Source organism: Narcine bancroftii, chromosome 9, assembly GCF_036971445.1.
Source record: "Narcine bancroftii isolate sNarBan1 chromosome 9, sNarBan1.hap1, whole genome shotgun sequence".
NCBI lineage: Eukaryota > Metazoa > Chordata > Chondrichthyes > Torpediniformes > Narcinidae > Narcine > Narcine bancroftii.
The window spans coordinates 115,957,800-115,969,726 of record NC_091477.1 but is presented as its reverse complement, the minus strand read 5'-3'; the positions used below and the strand labels follow the sequence as shown (position 1 = coordinate 115,969,726).

General features: G+C 44.8%; 1 protein-coding gene across 4 annotated transcripts in view; it reads left to right on the top strand.

Moving 5' to 3' along the window:
• The first annotated feature begins 262 nt into the window (after window positions 1–262).
• hltf (helicase-like transcription factor) overlaps window positions 263–11,927 on the top strand; it is a 67,883-nt gene continuing 56,218 nt past the window's right edge. The window contains exons 1-3 of one of the 4 annotated variants that reach the window (XM_069897407.1): window positions 263–348; window positions 3,411–3,642; window positions 6,722–6,888. In XM_069897407.1, the coding sequence (XP_069753508.1) occupies window positions 3,412–3,642; window positions 6,722–6,888 (398 nt within the window). In that variant the 5' untranslated portion in view covers window positions 263–348; window position 3,411. Of the gene's footprint in view, window positions 349–938; window positions 1,989–3,410; window positions 3,643–6,721; window positions 6,889–11,927 lie in introns of those variants that run through there. The other 3 variants (XM_069897408.1, XM_069897406.1, XM_069897409.1) reach the window with 3 other exon arrangements.

Sequence of the window (11,927 nt, the reverse complement as noted above, 5' to 3'; positions counted from 1 at the left end):
TTCACTTCCCAGATGAGCATTTCGTGGAAGTCCAAGCTCAGCCTCCTGATGCTGAGAATGAATGGAAATGCACATTCCCGCGGAGGAGTGGATTTAGTATCATTTTAAGTCACGTTCACGTTGAACTGTATTTAAGTCGGACCCGACCCGGAAGATGGACAATGGACAATCACGACCGACACCTTCAAGATTCGCGGCGGCGGCGGATCCCCCGATTGGTCGCTCCAATTGTATCCATTGTCCGCGCGTCACTCCGCGCGCGCTCCGATAGGTCAGACGGCGGCGAGGAGCCTCCTGTCCATCAGCGCAACCTCCCCGGGCGAATGTGAAAGTAAAAGGGAGCGCTGGGTACTGTGCGGGTGTTTTAATTTTGGAAATCACTGACGGGCGGGGGCGGGGAGGCTAGGGGGACTAGGAGGCCGGGGAAGGGGGCTGGGCGTGGATTAAGGGGGGGACTGGGGGCGGGGAGAGGGGTCCGGAGAGAGGGGGTTGGGGGGCGGGGAGAGGGGGGGTTGGGGAGAGGGGGGGTTGGGGAGAGGGGGGGTTGGGGAGAGGGGGGGTTGGGGAGAGGGGGGGTTGGGGAGAGGGGGGGTTGGGGAGAGGGGGGGTTGGGGAGAGGGGGGGTTGGGGAGAGGGGGGGTTGGGGAGAGGGGGGGTTGGGGAGAGGGGGGGTTGGGGAGAGGGGGGGTTGGGGAGAGGGGGGGTTGGGGAGAGGGGGGGTTGGGGGGCGGGGGCAAGCGAAATGATTTGGTGCGGAGGATCTCTCATTCTTTGCAGAGGGCTTTCATGTGCGGGTTGCGGCTTCTCTGCGTCCGTGGGCGCAAGGTCTGGGCCGTGGCACCGTTCCATGTCTGCAAGACTCCTGCATCTTCGTGGACACATGAATGAGCATTCATTACGGGGAGGTGGGAGTGGGGGGCAGGTCCTGGCCGAGGAACCGGGGTAGGCTGCCTTGTTTGGGGGCCCTGAGTGAAGAGTGAGTGGCCAGGCTTGTTTCCAATGGCAGGGAACCGGAATGGCAGCGCTTCTTGTCGGCCTCACTTCAAACTCTTGCTGGGGAGGCACCGCGATCAAGTCCTTCCAGCTGGTGAAGTTTCAGCGGCCCTTTTCTAACGAGGACGGGAGGAGTGGGGTTGGTGCTGCGTCCAGAGCCTGCAACCTCCTGCAGGTTCAGAGCCTGGAACCCGATTATCCATTGGAATTCTCTCTGTCCCGATTGAACGACCTGTCTCTCTCGAGTTTACTGGAGTTGCACCGTTTCACGCGGGGTTTGCAATTAGCTCCAGTGATTGGGGTGTTTGAACGTGTAACAGGAGGTTCACAGAGAAGAAAATCTTCATAATATAGTTTACAAACATACCCCTTGGACTGGATCGTCATGACACCTTCTCCCAGCTGATAGTTGAAGGACCCAGATCCATTTCGACATAAATAGCTGCAATCATTCTTAACTGGGTTTGTTTTTAAGTTGTGGAAGAAGTTTGATACCAGGACATTGCTGGTGGAACATCCAGACATAGTTATCGGCCAAGTAAAGCATTTGGAGTGATTGCAAACAAAAAAACCCTTTGTAAGCCAAGTGGATGCGTTTGAACGAGAGATGGCTGTCATCCTGAAAAAATGACTTCTGTATCTTGCAGGGTCTGTAGTTTGTCCATGTTTGCAAGTTAACTGCAGCCCCTTTTCCACTGGCACCCTGTCCCAGGAATTTACCGGGCCAGGGTCCAGTGGAAAAGGAGCATGGTCCAAATGCCGGCGTGACGTTTCACCTGGATTAACCTGACTGGTACACCCGGCATTTGCTGACACCAGCGTACTGATAAAGCCAGTGGAAAAGGGACAGCAGAAAGTCGCCCTCTTCCAATTGAAGGTAGAACACTCCAATCGCCAGGGATGAGTGTCCAAGTGGAGGGTGGTCCGGTGGTCCAAAGGGCTTCTTCTCCCAGGACACTGCACAGCCAATGAACTGGGATGCCAGTGGAAAAAGGGTTTGTGTTTGAATCCTTTGGCAGACTTTATTAGGAAATATTTCAGCGCAGTGATTGACAACCTTTCATTAATCTTAGGTCGGCAGCAAGGTTATTTATTTCTTTTTGAAATCTTTTATTCTTGGGAAATGCGATGCATACCACATGCTGACAGGTAAAGTCACAGACAAAGCTCTTCCCATCATCGAGAACATCCACAGGAAACACTGCTGTCAGAGAGCAGCAGCAATCATCAAGGATCCACGCCACCCAGCACACGCTACCATCAGGAAAGGGGTCGAGGTGTCACAAGACTTGGGCCACCAGGTTCAGGGACAACTACTACCTCTCCACCATTAGACTCCTCAACAACAAACTCGATCAGATTCATTTAAGGATTCCTCCTTTTGCACTTTATTGATTTATTTTCTCTCTGTGTTGCACAGTCGGTTTGTTTACATTTCTTTATTGGTTTACACGTGTATGTATCTTCCTGAGTACAGTTTTATTTGCATTACCAGCAAGTGGTAATTCTGCCTGGCCCACAGGATAAAGAATCTCAGGGCTATATGCGATGTCATGTATGCACTTTGACAATAACATTTCAACTTTAGAATTGGCTTGAGCCATCTCTTATTGTGAGCTGTGGTTGCCCAAATTCTGTGGCCTATTACAACTTATACACGTGAAAGTAAGGGTCTGCCTAGTATAGATTAACGTAGATTGATCAGTTTGAATTAATGTCCACGTGTGCCATGCCGCTTTGTGAAAGAATGCAGGGAGGATTTTAAATACCTTAAGTGATGGGTGTGAGGCAAACCTGGCCCTGCTAGTAAATCTCCACCAGTCTTGAGTTCCTCCGGCTTAGGTGACTCACAAGAACAAAACAAAATGTACAAGCTAAATCTTTTGAGTAATGTTTCTCCTTGATTTAAAAACAGGATGCCCTGCCTTTGGATCTCGCATAAGTTACCTCTTGGGTATGAATGAAAAAGTGTGAGGTGAACCTGTCTGGTTCTGTGCATCTCTTGAGTATCGGTGGAAAGAATTGTAAAAATGCATAATTAAAGCTGATGGCGTCAGAATGCTAGTGCCACAGTCAGACTGAGATCAAAGGCTGAGAAGTCGCGAAGAACTGGATTTTAGCAGGAGTCTGACACACTAATTGGAGGACCAGCAGCCCCATGGCAACTGTGTTAACTGAGTTCTCAAATTTTGCAAAACTAATAAAATACACTTGTGATAATGTTGTGGTCCTGAAATTTATTTTAAGGTTGAAACTTAAGTATACACAAAGCAGGTTAGAGGTCATGTGCTGGAACAGGTTTATAAACCCATTGTAGGGGGTTCTGATGCGAGGTAGGAATTGCTGCTGGTTTTTGATGTGCTCCTTTTGCGTTTGACTCTCAATGGTTTGTTGTTGTTTTTCTTCTGTTTCTGTAGTATGATATCGTGGCGGAATTGGTATAGTTCCCAGTACGTGGGGGGACAACCTTCACCCCAGTTCTCTGATGGCAGTTACCTCTTTGCTCTGGATCTAGAGGAGTCGCTCTCCCAAATGATAAACCGCACACTTGCAGATGACACGGCAGTGGCAGACGAGGACCTGGACTCTGCTGTGTTATTTGGAAACTTACGGGGGAATATAGTTGGATTACGTTACTATACTGGTGTGGTAAGATCTACTCCCATCCTATTTCTTTTTAAAAAAAATTTTTATTTTTCACACCATAAATCACATTAGCCATGATATACACTATTTCTTTTTCACACATATACAGTGACTTTTTCTCCCCCCCCCTCCCTCCTCCCAAGCCACCCCCCCACCCCCCCCCTCTCATCCATTTTAGGTATACAATCTAGGTTGCATTAAGCAGTCAACTTAGGTAATGTTTGTCCCCGGTAGGTTTTCGCTATTGTATTTAATGTAAGGCTCCCATACTTGTTCGAATATTTCAATATTATTTCTTAACCTATATGTTATTTTTTCTAATGGAATACATTTATTCATTTAAATTTAGTAGTTTCTTCCTTTTAATTTGGTTATGTATTCCATTAATATTTAAAGTCATATAGTTCAGCGTAGCCCTTTTATATTTTGTTTATCTTCTCTTTCTGTTTTTCCATCATTACCTTTCCTCCTTTTCCATTTCTGTTTTCTTATTTTCAACTCTTTATAAGACAACCTCCCATCCTATTTCTAATGGTATTTAAGTTTTCATATATAAAAATAAAAGGTTCATTTCTGATCTTGGGTTTCCTCCACGTGCTCTTGCCTCCTCCTGTATGCCAAGGACCTGTGAGTTGATCGATAAACTGGTCAATGAAAATTGCACCGCGTAGGTGGATGGTGGAACCACAGAGAATTGGTTGCAGGTAGAATTGACAGGAGAGTTCAGCGTGAGGTAGTATAGAAGTGATGGGCTGAATGACCTTTAGTGTGACCATAAACTGAAAAACAGCAATAGGAATTAAAAAAAATAATTTCCGAGCGGTTTTCAGTGAAATGGAAAGGGGAACAATTGATATGTTGGTAACATAATTGTTGTTTGTCATCTATATCAATGATCTGGATGATAATGCGGTTAAGTGGATCAGCAAATTTGCAGATGACACTAAGAGAGGAGGTGTTGTGGACAGCGAAGGAGGTTTTCAAAGCTTACAGGGGGATCTGGACCAGTTGGAAAAATGGGCTGAAAAATGGCAGATGGAATTTAATGCAGACAAGTGTGAGATGTTGCATTTTCGAAGGACAAACCAAGAAAGGACATGCATGGTAAATGGTAAGGCACTGAGGAGTCTGATAGAACAGAGGGAGCTGGGATTACAGATGCAGGTACACCCTGCTTCACGAAACTAGAGCGTCCCTATGAAAACTTTAATAATCCAAAATGGCAAAGCGAAGACCCATTCACTACTGCACTCCTGAAGGTTATTTTTGTAAAAGCAAAAAACCCATTCAAATCCTTTCGTAACAGGGAACACGGGTTTCTTTGTAAAAGTGAATTTTCATACAGTGAGTATTTGTAAAATGGGACACACCTGTACATAATTCCCTGAAAGTGGCATCACACATGGATAGGGTTGTAAAGACAGCTTTTGGCATATTGACCTTCATAAATCAAAGTATTGATTACAGGAGTTGGGATGTCATGTTAAAGTTGTACAGGTCGAGTACTCCTTATCCGAAATGCTTGGGACCCAGATGTTGTTCAGTTTTTGGAACAATGGAACAAAGCAGTACAGTAGCATTAGCAGAAAACCTGTATCAGCGGTTAACCAAGCAACAACAAACTACAGAAAGAATTTTGAGCGCTGACATGACATCACAAGTGGAAAATTCACATGAAATAATGTTTAATACTTAGCAAAAATAAAACCTCAATCTCTGCTTATAAAAGAAGACCACCTCCCCGCCACCGCCTGACCCCGCTCCTGCCCAAGGCGACTTCTTCGAGCGACTCTGGCTGCAGCCCATGCTGAAGACTTGGACCCAGCTCCGTTTGGCGTCTTCCCGGCCAGAAGCAAAGATTTTGTTTTAAACTGTTAATGCCAACAGAGCACAAGAGCCCCACATGGGCAAGTCAGGAGTTGAATTTTTTTTTCCCATTTGTGATTTCAGCGCAAAGATTTCTTCTGGTGTTTGCATCTTTTCAGTTTTCGGATGTTTTCGGATGTTCAGATAAAAGGTACTCGACCTGTATAAGACATTGGTGAGGCCAAATTTGGAGAATTGTGTGCAGTTTTGGTCACCTAACTCAGGAAAGATATCAATAAGATAGAAAGAGTGCAGAGAAGATTTACTAGGATGTTTCCTGGACTTCAGGAACTGAGTTACAGGGAATGGTTAAACAGGTTAGGACTTTAGCATAGAAGAATAAGGGGAGATTTCATAGAGGTATTTAAAATTATGAAGGGGGCTAGATAGAGTAAATGTAGATGGGCTTTTTCCACTGAGAGTAGGTGAGGACATGGGTTAAGAGTGAAAGGGGAATGGTTTAGTGGAAACATTCGTCACACAGAGAGTGGTGGGCGTGTGGAACGAGCTGCCAGCTGAAGTGGAGAATGCAGGTTCATTTTTGACATTTAAGAGAATTTGGACAGGTACATGGGTGGGAGAGGAATGGAGGGCTATGGACTGGGTGCAGATCAGTGGGACTAGGCCAAAAAAAAAGGTTCTGCACAGACCAGAAGGGCAGATGAGGTCTGTTTCTGTGCTGTAATGTTCTATAATATCTGTGGGAAACATTCACCAGTTCAGCCAGTAGGTGATTGCCCACATTGGGTAACTAATCGTGTAGTCGCAGGCTCAAACTTCCAAGGGCCAGCTGAATGGTGGAGTGCAGGACTCCCTCTGATACACGTGGCATCTGACTGGCCTTGGTACCTGCTGCTCCCTCGGGCTGCAGATTGCAACATTAACGTGGAATTCCCTGGCTGAGTACTCGTGCTCCACCCCTAGAAGTAAACTTGCCAAAATGTGAATGGAGACCGAGAAGATGAAATGGCCGAGTACGTGGACAGGTTTTTCCAGAATTGTGACTGCATTAAGAAGTGTTGACTTTGGATAATTTGAAAGCTAACATGTTAACTTGACAATACTTGTCCAGTGTTGAGCGAGAGCTGCTGCTGCTCTAGAAATTTCTTGCAGGTGGAAGCTAGATGAAGGCGCATGTGAAATGTTGATATCACAGCATACCATGCTTGAAGTCTGTGTTGATGCTACACTGATGTCTTTTGAATCTTGTTGCCAGGTGAGCAATAATGAAATGGTTGCACTTCGACGAGATCCAAACAATCCCTATGACCATCATGCAGTCCAAGTCAATAATGTGAATGGTATTCAAGTGGGACATATTAAACGAGAGTTGGCAGCACCCCTGGCCTTCATCCTGGATAACAAACTGGCCAGGATCGAAGGGTGAGCAAGCATCTTTGTTCCTGACCTACATTCATTGTTCATGAGTTTTTGTAGCACTTTTTAAAACTTGGGCCCTGTTGAACTTGGCATTAAGATTTAGAGTTTTAAATTGGCTTTGGTAAGTTTCCACCAAGTGTGCAGGTGAGTGATGGAATCTGGGGGCAGTTGATGGGTGTGCGGGATGAATAGGTGTTGGGGAAGACTGGAGGATGGCTCATGTTGTGCTCTTGCTTAAAAGAAAAGATGCAGGGACAGTCGTTCGTAAGTTTCTGGAAGAGATTCTGAGGGACAGGGTCTTTGGAAAGGCAAGGGCTAGCTAAAGAGTCAGTATGACATCGTGTATGGGAATTGTTTCTCATGAATTTGATTGTGTTTCTTGAAGACCAACAATGTTGATGTGGGGAGAGTGGTAGACATTGTCCAGATGGACTTTAACAAGGCTCTGTATGGTTGGCTCATCAGGAGGTCACATTATATGGGATCCAGGGTCAATTGGCCAATTGGATACGGAATTTGCTTGATGGTGTAAGACAAATGGTGGTAGTGGAGGCTTGTGACCAGTGTTATGCCACAGATCTTGGTGCTGGGTCCACTGTTTCCCATCCATAATGATTTGGATAATAATGTAGTCATCGTGGTTAGTAAGTTTGCGGATGATCCAGGGTTCCTTTTATTGTCATGTGATAATACATTAAAAATATAATATACTTCAACTTTTGCCATAAGACAGAGGTGCCGTTAGTATTGCCCCTTGCATTGCAACATGAGAGAAAAAGAAGGAAATGAGGGTCCCTTCAGAGTCCCTGGGTGTCGTTGATTCATCTCCAGCACTCCTGCAGCCTCTGCAGTTGCACACACCACTGTTCGAATCGTCAGTAAACCGAGCTCCAGTTGCAAACCTCCAAATCTCGGCCTGAGGCCTCTTGGAAGACCTCAGCTCCCTCTTGAATCCTGGCTCCAATGCCTGGATGCAGGTCCCCAAATGCAAGTCACCTGCAGCCCGTGTGGGTCCCTCAGCTGCTGGGCCCCTTGCTGGTCCACTGTCATGGTCACCTCTGGAGGATCGTCTCCCATGCTTCTCCTTCCCAACGGGGTTGTTCTCTCCAATTCTGATATCCTGCATCAGTCCGCTGCTCCCCAGGAGTCAGAAACCCCATGTGATGGCTGCCGAGTGCAGCCACTGCCATCGCAGGATTTTACTTACAAACACTGTCAGCTCCTTTAACAGGCAGTTTGAAGGCTGTACGGTTTGGATTATATGATGAAATTGGTGATAGAAATTGTGAGGTGTTTCATCTTGGCAGGTTAAACCAGGACAGGTTTTACACAATGAATGGTAATATTCTCAAGGGTGCTGCCCAACAGTGAAACTTGGACAGGTACTTGGTTCCTCGGCAGTAGAATGGTAAAGAATGTGTGTTCGCCTTAATCAGTGAGGGCATTGAGTACAGGAGCTAGGACATCGTTCTGCAACTGAACAAAACGTTGGACAGTCTGCATTTGGAATTTAATGTGCAGTTCTGGTCACCCAGCCAGAGGAAAGATGTACTTAAGGTGGGAAGGGTGCAAGAGAGATCCACAAGAAAGTTTCCAGAACTGGTGAGTTAGAATTAGAAGCGGAAGCTGGATAGATAGGACTTTTTTCCCTGAAGCAATCCTATGGAATACTGAAGGGGATTGTTTATAGAGGATTATAAAAGAATTGTGAGTGACACAGTCATAGTTGTTTCCCAGGATAGGTAGCATTGATTTTAGGTAGGAGTGGAAAAAATTTAAAAGGCATCTGAGGGTATATTGGTGGTGTAGTTAGCGTTGTGGTTAGTGCAGCGCCATTACAGCGCCAGCATTCGGACCCGGGTTCAAATCCTGTGCTGTCTGTAAGGAGTTTGTATGTTCTCTCCATGTCTGCGTGGTGTGCTCCGGTTTCCTCCCACCGTTCAAAGCGTAACGGGGCTGTAGATCAATTGGGGTAGCACAGGCTCATGGGCTGCAAGGGCCTGTTACCGTGCTCTTTGTCTAAATTTTTAAAAAAAGAAATGGGTACTATTGTAAAGTTTTGCTGGATACGTGGATTTCGAGGGATATGGGTCCAACACTGGATCTAGCTTGAGTAGGGAGTGTGCACAGGTTGGGCCGAAATGCCGGTTTCCATCGCTGTTGATCTTTATGACTCCGTAAGATTAGTGGGGAGTGGTCTTTCGGAACAGTCATAGACCTGATAAGCCCTCATGGCCTTCAGTTGGGCAAAAGAATGTATTGAGAACATTCTGTTTGTGATTCAGGATTTTATGAAGAAAAAAATGTGTAAGGAATCTGTCTGCCTGTTCAGGTTGATGCTATAAATCCTCCCTTTGATCAGACCATTGTGTTTTCTCTGAACATCATCAAAAATAATGAACTCATCAGTAATCCCTTTATTTTTATGGACCATGAAAAATGCTAGTGACAAAGCAGAAAAATCTTTTACTGTGAAATGCTTTCGGAAAGCCTGATATGGTGGTGAAAGTGGCTTGTGGATATTAGCACACCACTACACTTGGTGAAGGTTTCCTGTACTCTGCGTGATGAAACAGTAAAAGTGTTGGAAGTTTTCAAATTCGATCCAGCAAGAGAACCTGAGGAAACCTTCTGCCAATGTGTTTTTAACGCAGTTCTCAGAAGATCGTCTCTGGGCCCCATACACAAACGTGTAGGAGAAACTCAGCAGGTTACGCAGCATCCATAATTAAGAGTCTGGTAGAAAGTCTGCAGCTACTGTGGTCAAGTACAATACTGTCGATTTTGTGTGACCTGCTCAGTTTCTCCAGCATATTTGCCTGCTGCACTCGACCCCAGCATCTGCAGACTTTCTTGTTTATGTTCGGCCCTGTGCATTTGGCCGGTGTTCGTCGCCATCCAACAAACAGACCACTGGAAAAATTCAATGGGGCAAACAGCACCATGAAGACGAAAAGGGTTGGTCGATGTGTTGGGCTGAGAGCCAACGCTGGCACCAACTGAGTTGTTCCAGCAGTTTGTTTGTTGCTCCACATTCCAGCATCTGCAGTCGTTTGTGTCTCCATTCCTCACAAGCCCACTTGGCTGTGGATGCCAGTTCACTGCTGAGTTGTCAATGAACCCCAAAATTTGTGGTTATTGAGACTTATCTTAAGCATTTACAAACTTAGGAGGTAGGAAACAAATTGGGATCAAATTGTAAGTGGGGGGGGGGGGGGGTCACAATGATAATTAAAAGATTTATAACAAACATGTACATCAAACTGCAAGAGAAAGAGAACGAGGAAACAAGCTGTAAACCCAAACAAAAGTGGGAACAAGATCTAAACATAAAGATAAAGAATGAAACATGGGAAAAGCTATGCTCCGGAACTATGAGAAATACAATAAACACGAGGTTACGCATGGTACAATATAATTGGTTACACAGGCTCTACACCACGACTCAAAAGTTAAATAAATGGGACCCAACAGTATCAGACAGATGTTTTCGCTGTAAGGAGGAAACAGGAACAACAGTACATGCAATTTGGGCATGTGAGAAAGTAGAAAAGTTTTGGGAAGATCTAAATCAGGTATTAAATAAAATCACAAAAAGGAACATACCAAAAAAATCCAGAGATCTTTCTTCTAAGTAATATAAGAAGTAAAGAACTTGGCCTCGATTTGGATGAAGCACAAAAAAGATTTATTATGATAGCCTTAGATGCAGCAAAAAAAATGTATAATGTCAACCTGGAAATCAGAAGAGAGCCTGAGAATACAGCAATGGTACACAGAAATGAATAAATGTATTCCATTGGAAAAAATAACATATAATTTAAGAAATAACATCACAGTATTCGAACAAATTTGGGAACCGTACATGGAACACAACAGAGAAGTCCTACCGCGGACCTCCACCCCCTAAAATGATAGAATGAGAAGAAGACGAAATGAACTGACCCAGTGTGTAAAAGTAGATGACACAATTTTCTTGTTTATTTTCATTGTGTGATGACATTGTTTCATGGGTTTATTGTATCGTTTATGTTGAACTTTGAGTGGGTGGGGAGGGGGGTGGGAAGGAGGTAGGGAAGGGAGGGGGGAAAAGGGGAGAAAATGACACTGTGTATATTCAAGAGGGAAATCCTTATGTGTATTTTGGTCAAGATGGTTCATAGTATGAAAAATAAAAAAAATTTTAAAAAATTGTAAGTGGGGGAAAAACATTAGATTGAATTGTAGGCAATTGGGTGTAACTGGGCCGAAAAGGCCTGTTACAGTCGAGTATGTCTAAATTAAAAAAAAATAAAAAATTGCAGATCTAAAGAAGGGTGTCAATTATCGGTACAAATTTTGTGCGGCGTGGTTAGCGCAACGCTGTTACAGCGACTGGGGTTCAAATCCCGTGCTATCTGTAAGGAGTTTGTATGTTCTCCTTGTGTCTGCATGTGTTTCCCCTGGGTGCTCCTGTTTCGTCCCACCCTCCAAAAATAAACGGGGGTGTAGGTCAATTGGGTGTGTAATTAGGTGGTATGGACTCGTGGGCCGAAAGAGCCTGTTGCTGTGCTGTATGTCTAATATCAATTTAACTTTAAAATTTAAATTGCTGGTCTGTTTAAAACTCGTCTGATTTTTTGTTAACCTTTGAAGTGAATCGTAAAGGAAATTGGGCAGTTTAGAAGGGCCCCTCGATTTGTTGTTAGGAGTGAGTGTTTAAGGAGATCAAATTGAAATGCAGAATTTTTAAATTGGTGTAGTCTAGAGTCTGGCAATAAATATAACAAGCTGCACCTTTGGGAATGGTTTGTGTTTCCTTCTCCATGTCAACAGTTGTTTAAGCTGCAGGGAACCAACTTGGTTTGTAGAATTAGTGTTCATCTTTGTTATTTTGTTTTGCGGAACTCCTGCGGTGATGACATTTCACAAAGTACAACTTTGGACTTCCTGCTTCAGCTCATAGTTTGAAGGCTGAGCATTGCCCTGGTGGGTTTGGTGGGGGTGGGGGGGGGGGGGTGGTGTGTTGGTGGTGGAATGATGGTTGTTCTATGGTGATTGTT